Source organism: Populus euphratica, unplaced genomic scaffold (assembly GCF_000495115.2).
Source record: "Populus euphratica unplaced genomic scaffold, PopEup_1.0 scaffold13.1, whole genome shotgun sequence".
In the NCBI taxonomy this organism is placed as follows: Eukaryota; Viridiplantae; Streptophyta; class Magnoliopsida; order Malpighiales; family Salicaceae; genus Populus; species Populus euphratica.
In genome coordinates this window covers 1524227-1538295 of record NW_011499872.1, presented here as the reverse complement: position 1 = coordinate 1538295, position 14069 = coordinate 1524227, and the positions used below count along the sequence as shown (strand labels likewise).

The following is a 14069-nucleotide window of genomic DNA, read 5'->3' as shown; positions in this document are numbered from 1 at the left end:
GCTGTAGCAAAACAATCCAATAAGCAATGGAGAGAAAAAAATACAGTAATAGATAAATATTTTACATTAAAAAAAATAAAAATATATCAAAATAATATATTTTAAAAAAATTTAATGAAACTTAAAAAAAAAATAACAACCGTCACTTTCCATATTTTTCATAAAATTGAAATTAGATAAAAAAACACACAAAAACAAAAGTCAGTAACTTAATCCTTGGTCTCTCCTCTCCATCCTCATCCTCTGTTGCAAGCTTTCCTACCTACAAAACCACATACATAAACCAAACTAAACCCAACGCAAACCTTGAATATAAAAACATACCTTAAACAAACCGACCAAAACCTCTTCAAATCATCATTTAATGGAAGCGAAGATCAGAGGGGCCTTCGAGTCCGTCGGTTCCTTCTTCACCGGCGGCGATCATATCCCATGGTGCGACCGTGACATCATTATTGTAAGTACAATTGTGGGTTTTTCAGAATTTTTTTATTTGTCATTTTGGGCTTGAAAATTTAGTAAAAGTTGTTGATTTTAAGATATGTAGACTCAGATTTCATGCTCTACACATGTTAGACTGCTTAATCATGCTGTACTTCAAGAATTTTTTGGTGTTTTTAATATTGTTATGAGAGAGATTAAAACGATGCTTTTTGAAGATTTTTCTTCTGGGTTATTCATGGATTGGTGATTGATGTTGAATATGAGAGGAATGCGAGGAAAGAGAGAAAAATCATGATAGAGAATACAGGTTTTTTGTTTTTAAGTAAGGTGCAATTGAAATCAATTTTGCTAAAATAAAGATCCATCGGGAGCTGATTCGCTTTTCTTTAATGTATGGTCTTTGTATCCCTTTAAGATCCTCAACTCATTCTTCTTATTTATTTTGGAGACATTTCCTATCAAGTCTTGTAAATCATCCAATTTTGTGTGATTGAAAGTTTGTGTGTTAGTGTCATTTTTTATTTTTGTGGGAATGGAATTATGTCATACTGTTTTTTGCTTTTGGATATTTTACGTGTTGTTCTTTTTATGCCCCACTGCTACATGTTCACCTGAATTTAGATTCAATACCTTCAGTGCCCTAGTTTACTAAAGGAGTTGTGTAACAGCTAAATTTAGCATGAGAAATGTGAATAGTTTTAATAAAAAACGGAAAGGAAGTGTGTTTCATTTTCTCTCAAGTCTTAGCTTTTATGTCAGCTTTACTGTTTAGAAAATACTGATGGTCCTTTAAGTTTTTGCAAGCAATGAAGTTATAGGTTATTTCACTTTTCCATAATTTCGTATTGTGGTTATCACTGTTCTTTTGATGCCAGGGCTGTGAGAGGGAGGTTGCAGAAGCTGCTGAGGGTGACTTAGATGAACTTAAAAGGGATACCATAATGCGATTGTCATGGGCTCTTGTTCACTCTAAACAACCAGAAGATGTCCAGCGTGGGATAGCTATGCTTGAAGGTGAGCAACTTAAATTGTGTTCTCATCCAACTTCATCATTCGATGCCATCATGTAGGACAAATTAGATAAAGTTGCCCATTGTGTTTGAAAACAGAGTAATTGGGGATTTTAGGGTTAATTGCTGCAAGATGTGTAAATTGTTCAAGATCTGAGCATGTTTGGAGAATAGTGAAGTTGGTGGCGAGGAGTTGATGATTTGAAACAGATTTTAAGCTTCAGGTTTTCAGGTATAGCGGCTAAATATTGAAATGTGTGGTAAAGGCTTTATTGATTAGGAAAGCATTGTATAGGCATGCATGGTAATTGGATAAAATGGATGGCATTCTGCTGCATAATTTTAGGGTTCTCATTTTTTTTTAAATTTCTTGCAGTTTATATGGGTTATGTATTTTTAGGCAAAATCCTCATTAGTTTCTGAGGTTTAACAGATTGCCTTGTCAGACACCATGATTATGTCAGTAGTTGTTATTCTGCTTCACCCATAATCCCTTTTGTTGTAAGAATTTAGATTTGGAGTCTTACAGTGATTATGTTCCTACTGAAAATCTTAAAATCATTTAGGAAGTCCATTGCTTGCTACTACTACAGTTTTGCAGATGATGGAATATTTGCAGTATCTTCTTACTGCATTTGGTATCTCATTGTAAGCAAATGAAAATTTTATCTTTATGAACTAGCTACCCATAGCAGGAGTATTTGAGAAATCTATTCTTAAAAGGAAGGAAGTATTTAAAGAAGAAAAGTTAAAGAAAATCAAGGGCATGACAGTGAATCCCTAATGGGTTTGATGTAGTTGAGGAACTGACAGTCCTTGATCTGTCAATATTCATTGATAAATCATCACCTCGTTCATTTAATTGCTTCTTCTTGTCAACAAATTCCTTTTTAAGTTGTGCTTACTCTCTTTATTCTAATTTCTATATCTTTATGTATAATTTGCATGCTCTTTCTTGAACTAAAAACCCTGTTATTTGCAGCATCATTGGCAAATAGTAGCCCCCCTTTGCAACAGAGAGAGAAGATTTATCTTCTGGCCGTGGGATATTACAGAAGTGGTGAATATTCAAGGAGCAGGCAGCTGGTGGACCAGTGTTTGGAGGTCTCTTCTGTTTATGTGTGGATGCATGCTGTTTTCTTTTCATTCTTGGTTCTTTATTCTGAATTTCAACTTGTTGTAGATTGCACCTGATTGGAGGCAGGCTTTGGTCCTGAAGAAGACACTTGAAGATCGAGTTGCTAAAGGCATGCTTATACATTGAATTTTTTTATTCTCATTAGAGCTGATAACATCTACCTGAATAAATTTCACAGGGATTTATCTAAACAATACCGAAATGTGCCTGTCAAAATGCAGATGGTGTTATTGGAATAGGCATCACTGCTACTGCCGTGGGACTGATAGCTGGTGGAATTGCTGCAGCATTGGCTCGCAAGAAATGACAACTCTCAACCGCTACAATGCTCATAAAAAAAAAATATATTAAAAACAAAGAAGTATCTCCTGTTGTTTTCAACTTTTAAAATAATTCTAGGTTGTGAACTGTAGCATCTCTCAGTTTTTTGTATGTTACAAATGCTATATCGTTTGTAGTTACCAAAATAAGAGGGGCTTTAGCTATGAGTTGGTTGTGTACCATATGGCCATCTTTGAATCATTAACTCTTTGTAAGTATTTGCTATAGCAGCAACCTTTGACAATTTTGAACTTGCCATAAGTGTTTGTGAGAGCGCAGGTTTAAGCTTGCTTGTTTGTTTTTATGTTTTTAAATTGTTTTAATATATAAATATTAAAAATAAATTTAAAAAAATAAAAAATTATTTTAATGTATTTTAAAAAAACAACTGTTATCATTGAATGAAGCTTGCAATGATGGCAAGATGAAAGAAATCTCCATTGATCTTCATATAGTGCAAGGATTGTTTCTTGTCAATGTCGGTATGCAGGGCTAGCATTGTCTTATTCAGAAGGCTTGAATAAGACAATGGACGATGCCAAACTTGCAAGATATTGCAGTTTGAGAAAGAATAAATTACGCTCTTGAGTTTGGAATGCATTTATAATTTAATCTTTATATTTGAAAATATATAACAGTCCATGTACTCTTGCTGACTGCTGTCTTTGGGGAAAGTCTGTTGATTTTCCTCCGAACCCTAACCATGGAGATTTTTTCCAAAGAATTAAAATTCTCAGATAAAGACAAACACCAACAAATGCTCTCATAAGGCGAGGTGACCAGGAGTCGAGGATACAAAATCTATATTTTCAAACATGAAGGACTGCATTATAAATGCATTCAAACTGAGGGACTAAATAAATCATCATTTAGTTGTTCTGTAGACGCAATCTTCCTTTATCATTAGCGTTAGGGTGATTATTTTTAATTTGTTTTAGTTTTTATAAAAAAAATAATATAATCAAAATTGTTTTAAAAAAAAAATAAAATGGGTATAGTCAATTTTGGTTTAGTTTTTTAGAACAAAAACCAGTTCAAACTAATTTGGCTCAGTTTTTTCAGTTTGGCTCGGTTTTTTCAGTTTGGATTCGATTTTGTTCAGTTTTATTTTTTTAATTTCAAGTTTATAAAATTAAAATCAAATCAAATCAGTTAGTTTTTTTAAAATTCTAATCAGTTTTTTTTATGATTTGATTTTTTTAGTTTTTTTTTTAATTTTTTTAATTTTTTTTATTTTTTTTCATTTTTAATTAGCACTCGCATTTAACATGAATGTGGCTGGGTTGCTGAAAAAAAAGAGAGAGACTTTTTAGCAAAATCAACTCGTAATCATATTTATTAGACTGACTTGTAATTTTACTCTGTTCAAAACTTAAATTACAGGTTAATTTATGTCTATTTAAAAAAAAATTATTTTAAGTAGGAAAGGTTAAAACATCCTTTTGAACAAAAATAAATCTTTGAAGTTAACTCGACTAATTAATTGAATCATGAATTAATTCATCTAGCCACCTCTTTTTAAACGGGTCAATAATAATATACTTATAGCTCGAGTTATGTTTTGAATCAGCGAGTCATCAACGTAGCCATCAGAGTTTCGATTTGATAACCATGCCTCTAATGAGTGCTCCTCCAGGCTTTTAGTCTGCAAGTTTTACTTTTTCACTCTTTTATGGGTCAATTTCAGAATTATAATTCTCAGCAGTTTTATATTAACGAGGCTCATTAATTCCTCTCTTTTTTTTTCTTTTTTCCTTTTTTTTTAATTCCTCTCTTGCAGCTTTAGCCAAGGACAAAGAAATTATTGTACGAACTAATTTGGGTCCACGGTGCAAATATAATTATTGCATGTGCTGCAAGTCAATAATTTTATACATCACCAAGACTAGATTGGCTAGATTCTGAAAAAAGGGCAGAAAAACTAAATGGGCTGAAATCACATTTGGTCCTTCTACTCTGTGGTTTTCTTCAAATCAAGTCCTTCACTTTAACCTGTGCCAAATCAACCCCTTTTTTCATTCAATTAAATACGGTATGATACCCTTTTTCCAATTATATTATTAACCCATGGCATCCAACTGGCCAGTTATGTAGTAATAAAGTTGGATTAAGGGGCTCATATCACCTTTAATGGAAGCAAAGGAGTTTATCTGATCCAATTTAAAGTAGAGGGCTTGATATGATCAAAGGTAACAAGTAGAGGAATCAAGCATGGAATCATTCCTGTTTTTTCCAGCAAACTAAGATGAGACACAATTTACAGAGTGCACGAGTGCTGCTAGGTTCTTGAGGTTTTCTTTTTCTTTTTTCAAAGTTTCAAGAGCAGTAAAGCGGGCATTGCATGACAATGACTCAACCACCTCGACCTAACATTTGCAAAAAAAAATGAATCCTGGTCTGTTCTGGGCAATTATGTTTACTGGCTATGGTGGCCCAGCAAATTTTTCATGTGTCCATTTCAGCTTGTTTGTTAGGGTGCCTGTCGTGACTGGTGTCCACACACAGAGACACGGATTGATTTGGATCCATCATGATTTTATGGGAAAATGCTGCTGCTGCCGCTCATGATTTTCTTCTGCTAAAGCCTCCTGACCACGACTAGCCAGGGTTCCTGTCTCTTGAAATTTCACAAAAAAAACTAGTGACTAGTGTACACAGTACACACACAGAGACACGGATTAATTTGGATTCATCATGATTTTCTGGGAAAATGCTGCTGCTGCTCATGATTTTCTTCTGCTAAATCCTCCTGACCATTACTTGCCAGGGTTCCTGGCTCTTGAAATTTCACAAAAAAACTAGTGACTGAAATTGCCGATGCCCTAGCAATCAAGTTGTGTTATGTCTGGTTACGGATTCTCAGAGTGGTTGGTGTGAAAAGTAGAGAGTTGGGACAGGAGAAAAGGGCGTGGAAACTCAAATTCCCAGCAAAAATTCATCCATGCATCCTTTGTCATCGTTATGAGCACAGGTTTAGGTTCGACCTCAGATCACGACTATCTTCCCTTTTCTTCCCGGCTGGAAAGCACTATTTCGAGCCGGGATCCTCCATTTGAAGCTCCTTGAAAAGCCCTTCAATCCATATTCATCTTGGAACTAAGAACCAAGCATGCAAGGTTAATTTTAATATGCCCCAATCATCTTTTAACAATATTTTAAAAAATAATCACCATCAAAATTAAAATCCAATCTTATCTCATTTAATGTTGATCTAGGTAGCTTATTCTTTTTATCTCATTTTCTCTGGTGTTCACGCTTCTAAAAGAAATAATAATAATAATTAAGACAAATAAAACAGAGATCAATAGCCATGCTAAGTTGACATGCAAATACATGATCAATCAAGTTAATTGAAATAATATGAGTTGAAAACCCTAAAGAAATTGGTTCCGGTGTGGAATTCATGAGGAAAAAATTCATTAAAACAAGATAGGAAGAAGGTATTTAAGATTTGATCTCAACATGGATATGTAATGGCATCAATCTAGAGCTACCATGATAAATCAATTATTACTTAATCAATTTAATTGAAATTTGATTTAATATTTTTTAAAAAATTAAATTAAATTCATTTAACTCATATCCCAGATCTTCATCCATCAAAAGCGGTGTAATAATTTTGATTAAAACCGGAAGTTATTGTGGCCCCTCTAAAAGGCACACGAGCATGAATAAGTTGTATGAATACCTGATTAACGAACAAGCAAAATAAGATGCAGGCACGATCATTTGGTGATTGTACTTGCTTTGCTTCTAATTTCAATAAGCACTTCATTAAAACCAATTACCAAATATTTATCATAATGTTTTTTCTTTCTTTTATAAACCATGTATGGGTCATCATTCTCTTAGCACCTGCGGACTTGTAAATTAATAATATGTTTAAAAATGTAATACAAATCATGTTATCTTAAATCTTAAATCTTAAATTTTTTATTAAAAATTATTTTTTTTATATTTTTAGATCATTTTAATATTTTGATATTAAAAAATAATTTTAAAAAATAAAAAAATAAATATTATTTTAATATATTTTAAACTAAAAACATTTTAAATTATAATCACTATTATAATTATAAAACCACTATAAATCATACAAAGGGGAACACACACAACTAACATAAAATTTGAACAAAAATCAATTAGAGACTATTCTGTAGATATTTTTAACTTATTAGATTATTTAAAAAAAGTAAGAGGTTAAAATAATAATGTGTTTGAAAATGTAATTATAGTTATTTTTTTAAATAATTTTTATTTAGAAAAGTATGTTAATAATATTTTTATTTAAAAAAAAATATTTTTAAAATAAATACATTAATATAATTTAAAAATATCAAAATCATATTAATGTAAATAAAAATATTTTTAAAATACAGTGCCAGATAAACAGTAAATAACTATAGAGGAAAATGATAATACATGATAGTGAAAAATATGATTTTTTTTTCTCTGCGAACTGACAGTGAAAAAGACTCTTCAGTATTTCCTCAAAAACTGACACACTCCTCACTTTATTCTTCGAGATTCAAACAGAGCTCAAGAACATAATTTCATATGCATAGATGATTGTGGTCTTAGCTTGAAACCTGATTAATAAATGACAATCTCACAACGCAAATGCTCGAGAATGCATTTACCCTTAAGATCCTAGATGATAACATAATAATAATAATAATAATAATAAAGAAAGATAGATCTTAAACACTACGGATAACCAAGATGACTGCCCATGATAAATCTTATCCTTTGGTTAAAATTTTATTTCCTAATTTAGCACCTAATCTGATAGAATCCAACTTTGAAAACACCAAACATTTTATCCTTAATCAATTAAAAAAAAAAAAACCCTCCAAATCTACTTTCCAACAGCTATAATGACATCTATCTTCCACTTCCAACCCCCATGAAAGCTCTCTGTCACCAGCACGCAGACTCCTCTTTCTCCGAACTTGCCTCTAGAGCTCTCTCCATCACCCTCACAAACCGACAAAGCCACAGGCCTAAAACTCGAACCAAAAAAGCAAGAGAAAGACTGGATAAGCAAAAGCTCTCCAACAAGCAAAACCAAACCAAAAAAGTTGAGCAAGCGAGAAGCAGCTTATAGAGAGACAGAGACATCCATTTTTCTTCATTCATGGGCTGTTCTGCTTCAAGACCAAATACCCTTCTCACAAAGAATCACCATCCTGAAGAGACCTTATCTTATGCTTCTCCTTCTAAAGATAACTCCATGTTTTCTCCACAGTATTCGTCACCAACTGTCCCTAGAGCTCTCTCTCTTCAAACCCCATTAGTCCACCACCCACCTTCAAGAAAAGGTGACTCTCATCATCTTGTGTCTCTAACTTCCACCACTTATGGCTCTCTCGTCCTCATCGACCCCAACGTGAACACCCAAAAATCCTTTGATCAGCCACAACCACCAAGAAAATCTACCAAAAAGATACATAAAACACAAAATAATCAAGACCCTTGTGAGTCTCTATCCCCTGACTCTGTCATTAACACTTGGGAGCTCATGGATGGTCTTGACGAGAATGATGAGCTTGAATTTGAAATGAACAACTCTTTTAAGCCGAGATCTTCACTTTCTGGTCATTCTATTGAGTTCGTCTCAAAAGCTAGTTCTTTTCATCATCCGGGTTCGGATAAGTTTGTTAAAAAGCTGCATGATTCTTTTGACTCACTGAAGTTTGAAGAAATAGTTGCTGAAAAGCCTGTTTCATTGTCAAAGCCATTGTGGAAGCATTTGTCTGAGGAATCATTGCTTTCAAAGATGGATCCTAATGTGGCTTCAAGTTATATGCGTGCATTGTCATCAAGGCAATTGGGGTGTCACAAAGAGTCCAAGGATGGAACACCAGTGAATTCTAGTTCCATGAGTGATACTTTATCAAGTAAAACGGGGGCCTTTTTGAATGATAAAGATGGAAAAATTGTTCTGTATTTTACAAGTTTGAGAGGAATCAGAAAGACTTATGAGGATTGTTGTGCGGTTAGAATGATATTCAGAGGTTTCAGAGTTGCAGTTGATGAAAGAGATATTTCAATGGATTCCACATATAGAAAGGAGCTGCAAAGTTTGCTTAAAGGGAAAGCAATAATCTTGCCACAAGTTTTTGTTAGAGGAAATCATATTGGCGGTGTGGAGGAAATCAGGCAGCTAAATGAAGCTGGTGAATTGGCAAAGCTGTTCGAAGGTTTTCCTGTTCAAGATCCAAGGTTGGTCTGCGAGGGTTGTGGGGACGCAAGGTTTGTGCCATGTCCAAATTGTAATGGAAGTAGAAAAGTGTTTGATAACGAAGAAGAGCAACTGAGAAGGTGCGCAGATTGCAATGAGAATGGCTTGATTCGTTGCCCTGGTTGCTGCTCATAGACGATGCTTGTAATTAATGCTTTCTTTTTGTGCTTGCCTATAACATTGCAACTTCATCTTACTATTGTGATTGCTAATGACATTGGAAATTATTTATCTTCATGATCTTTATATTTTCTTGCCATATTTGTTAAGCTGTTGGCTATAATTCCTCCTCATCTCTTTAATGAGGATGCAATAAGAATCAACATTTTTTGTGCTTGTTCTTGTTTATTCAAGTTATTGTAATCCCTCTTCTCTCTTTCGTGGAATTTCCAGCTTACCCTTTTTTGTTTCATCAAATTTGTTTGGTCAATCTACTCATTACTATAATTGGTTTCTTCTTTATCAATCTCCACTTTAAGTAATGTACTGAACAATTAAACGGTAAATATGATAGGTGGGTGATGGTTGATACTGTTTGGTGATGAGAAACTCTCATTAAGTTTACTGGTCCACAAAGTTAATGCTAGCATGTGCAAATTGAATGCCCGGAAAACATGAAGCATGGATTCTGCTCTGCTAATATCTCAACAAGGTCTTTAAAACAAAAGGCAAATGGCCATATCAGTGTTCAGAATTGCATATGATGAACCAATCTGATTAGCCAGCTTTGGTAGCTGCGATAATATCAGTGAGATGAAATAATTTGTGAGAAACTATAATAAAATTGCCCCATGGTGTCCATTTTAGTTGCTATCTTGGACAAGAAAGATGAAGATAGCATGTTTACATGTACTATTTGGTTGTTTTGAAAGTACTGAAATTCATTCTAGAAATGTTCAGTGACGAATTTATTTTATATCTCAATCAATCTCTATCTCTTCAACTAAACACGTTTTTTTTTCTTCTATATCTATCATTTTTGTCCTGGAACATTAACCAACACAACTGATACAGGTATATCTAGTGTTTGAACTTAGATTTTGAGTGAGGGCTGCAACTGCCTTCAAAAATTCATTCAATCTTCGAAATCCAGAAATGCAGGAGTGAAGAACCAAAAAAGAAGCATCTTGAATGTTACAAAGTGGGATCTTTGACAGCATCATAGATGGTACTGATGCACAAACATGCTGTCCAAGGATTCTATTCCTGCTTGCTACAGTTTGGTATAAAACATGTGATCACAGCTATATGCAGTACATGAGCTGTGACCCAGTGGGAATGTTCAATCCAGCTTGCCAATCAGTATGGCTAAAGCCTAAGAATGCTTTCAACTGATCACATGTTGTCAACTTGTTCCATGGCTAAGATTGAACTAGGACTGCAAAGGTCATGTTATCAAGAATCAGATTGAACTGGTCATGAATGTTAGAATAAATAAAGGGAAAGGAAGAGGAACAAAAAGCAATGGATGATAAGAGTCGATAATGGAATTGAACATATCCATCACATCCGCTTGCTTTTCGTGAAGAAACTGCTCCGAGCTGACACAATACTGAAATTTCAACGACAATGGTAGTTGAAATTGGTGATGGAGATGGTTCTGTAACGCTTTTTAGGTAATTCAACTAGATATAGGGTAAGAAGGAACACCAAAGGATTTATGATTGGTTAGAATCCAAATCTCCCTTTTTTACAGGAAAATTATACTATTTCTTATCCATTCAACCCATAATAAATGGACAAGAAATTAGAAATTCTCCATTTTCAATGCATTTAATACGTGTTTAGTAGTATCGTGTTTGTAGCGAGGTTTTCAAAAATGATTTTTTTAATTAAAAATATACTAAAATATATATATTTTTTACATTAATTTATCATAATTAAAAAAAAACACACACATGAAAAACATTAAATTTGATTTATTTTAAATAAAAATTATTTTGAAAAAACAATTTAAAAAACACCCTAATACTCTCTAAAGACCTTCTTCCGATTCAAGAGGCTTATAAGAAATAGATTTTTCCACAAATGTATCAAATTAGACACAAATTACCTATTTAAATCTAGATAAAAAAAAAAAGAAATTTAATTTCAACAAACCAAAACTAACCTAATTGGACCCTTGAATGATGCTGTCCCAAAAGAATTGGCCTAACCTTTATTATTATGCACCTCATAAGGCATAGGGACGCTGATTTTCACCTTTCTTTCCGTCTTTTTTCCTGAAGGGTACTCTTAGACAAATTTTGTTAGGACGTCACACCAGCACGGTGGCAATTTATGGGACATCATACTGTGGGCTTCGTTTCTAAGTATTGTTAATAAATTTAATTTAATTTCTAAAAAAATTAAAACTTTAAAATCTGATTCGAATTATATTTTTAATTAAATCAAATATGAAATTGATTTTGTTAAACTTAGTTAAATATTTAAGTGTTTTGATTAACTCGGTCTAAATTTGACTGTTTGGGTCAGTATTAAAGAAAAAAATAAAAAAATAAATTATATTATTTTAATAAAAATAATTTACCCAATAATCCTTAAGGTTGATAACTATGTCCATCTCAAAATAATATCAATTTATCATATATTATGTGATTTTCATTAAGAAATTTTTCTGCTGATGATAAAGGTTTAAAACTCATGATTGATTGAGAATTTGAGAGTTCAGAATACCTTCACATTGTTTTAGGGCAATGCATGGGATAATCGCTGGTTATTAACAGAACATGCCCAAAGCCCGATGGGGCGTGAGAGGGGGCCCCAAGTACACAGGCCCACTTAGAAGTGTTTGGCTGGGCATTACAACTACTATTTTGCCAAATTTTAAATATTTTTTATTTTTTATATTATTTTAATATGTTGATATAAAAAAAATAATTTAAAATTAAAAAATATAAATTATTTTAATATTTTTTTCAAATAAAAAATACTTTAAAAAACTACTACTACTATACTCACCCTCATAAGTATTTCCTTAATAAAATCACTCTTGCATTAATCTCACACGCTTAATAAAGTGTGGAATTTTAAGACAAACAAAAGCTTCAAACTTGATTTACAAATCACGAGTACGAGTAGCTATGATAATTTAATTTAATTCAATTCAATTATCTTATTTGATATATATATATATATATATATATATATGTATGTATGTATATTATACTAAATAAGAAACAATATTTAGGTAATGAATACTTAAATAGATATTTACCACCTAATAAGTAAAATTTTGTATTTTTTATTTAATAAATAACTATCTCTCTACAAATCCAACCCTTAATATAATTAAATTTAACATATTATTAACATGTATATGAAAAGATTTTGGCATTTCAACAAGCAGTGAAATATTTTGATTTTTTTTATAATTTGATTCTCAAGTTTTTTTTTTATAATCTCATCTTTCAATATTGGGTTTAATATAAATTGAATTTTATAATTTATTTTAATTTATTTTCTATAGAGTTATCTTAATCTTATAACTAAAGTTTGATAAGAAAATCTAAATTGATCTGAGTTATTTTTTTTATTTTTTATTTTAGTTTTTTATTGACTTATCATTCAATATTAGGTTGATTGAAAATTTAACTTTATATTTTTATTTGTTTTCTATGAAATTATCACAGTCTTATGACATTAGACATGAATTTTTCAGGTTAGTTAGCTTGGCTCGGGTTTTTTAAATTCCTTTTTAAATTGATTTTATTTTAAATTTTATTTTACAACATTAGAATGAATGAAAATTTAACTTTATAATATCATCTATATTTTTTTAGTTAAATTATATTTTTAATAATTGTTTGGGTTGTCGTTGAACCTATCAAGTTAATATTATCATGTTAAGTCAACTTTCATATATTTGTTTTCATTAAAAAAACATATTAATAATATCTAGATATTTCTTTCATGTTCAATAAAAATTTAATTCAAACTCCAGCATAATAATTTATCTAGTGTTGAGCAATTACTCACGAAAGAAGAAATCGCAAGCAATTTGACTGCATTTTATGAGATCATAAAAAAATTTGACCAAGATTTGAAAATGCATTTAACAAACATAAAGTAAAACTAATGAGTCAATAAATCATAAAACGAGTCATTAATATTAATTAAAAATTTAAAGTAGGAAGCTAAAAAAAATATATAAACATGAATATATTTGATTTGGTGACATGATATGGTCTTTTATTTTTTTATTTAATTATATGATAAAAATATACTATTATTAGAAATTTAATTATTTAAATTGTGTAGAAAAATTAATGTAATTGTTACTATAAATTTTCTTTTTGTTATCAATGTATTCTTTAACAAAAAAAAAAATCTTTCTTTAGCTATATTGTTTATTACATAGAAACCTTAAGCGATTAAAATCAATATTAATAAAAAAATTAATGATCTGAAACAAGTATAAAAAAGTATCATTTTACTCAAAATTCATTTCTCTTATTAATGCATTCTGTTTTTGTTTACAAGATTTTGTTTTATCATAATCATAAAAAAAATTTAATTAAAAAAATAAATTAATAATCTCAACATGAATTTATGAAAAAAAATAACAACGATAAGCTTGAAAAAAGTTACATAAAATAAAATAAAATTGCAAACCAGTGCTTGGCCTAGCGGTGAAAGAGGCTTGTCTCCTTCCACTGCACCTGGATTCGAGCCCTGATATGCACGTCTGTCACCTCCGCGGTGCCTTGCATGTCTATTGGGTTTGCAGGGTATTCAGTAGGTCATGGGGATTAGTCGTGGTGCGCGCAAGCTGGCCCGGACACCCCACGTAAATAAAAAAAAAAAAAGTTACATAAAAAATTTGTATTAAAAAATTAGAAACAAATATTTCAGATATACTTAAGAAGTTTATACATATTAAATTTAACATTTCGTATTAAATTTTTATGAT

General features: G+C 31.5%; 2 protein-coding genes across 2 annotated transcripts; both read left to right on the top strand.

The window, feature by feature from the left end:
- Positions 1-184: 184 nt before the first annotated feature.
- BIGYIN (Tetratricopeptide repeat (TPR)-like superfamily protein) lies at positions 185-3167 on the top strand. The gene is made up of 6 exons (XM_011028981.1): positions 185-457; positions 1320-1458; positions 2437-2558; positions 2638-2701; positions 2814-2946; positions 2999-3167. Exons 1-5 carry the CDS (start codon positions 365-367, stop codon positions 2897-2899), a joined length of 504 nt encoding a protein of 167 aa, XP_011027283.1. The 5' UTR covers positions 185-364; the 3' UTR covers positions 2900-2946; positions 2999-3167.
- Positions 3168-7739: 4572 nt separating this feature from the next.
- Positions 7740-9510, top strand: LOC105127616 (Glutaredoxin family protein). Its single transcript, XM_011028980.1, has one exon. It carries the CDS (start codon positions 8051-8053, stop codon positions 9290-9292), a length of 1242 nt encoding a protein of 413 aa, XP_011027282.1. The 5' UTR covers positions 7740-8050; the 3' UTR covers positions 9293-9510.
- The last annotated feature ends 4559 nt before the right edge of the window (positions 9511-14069 follow it).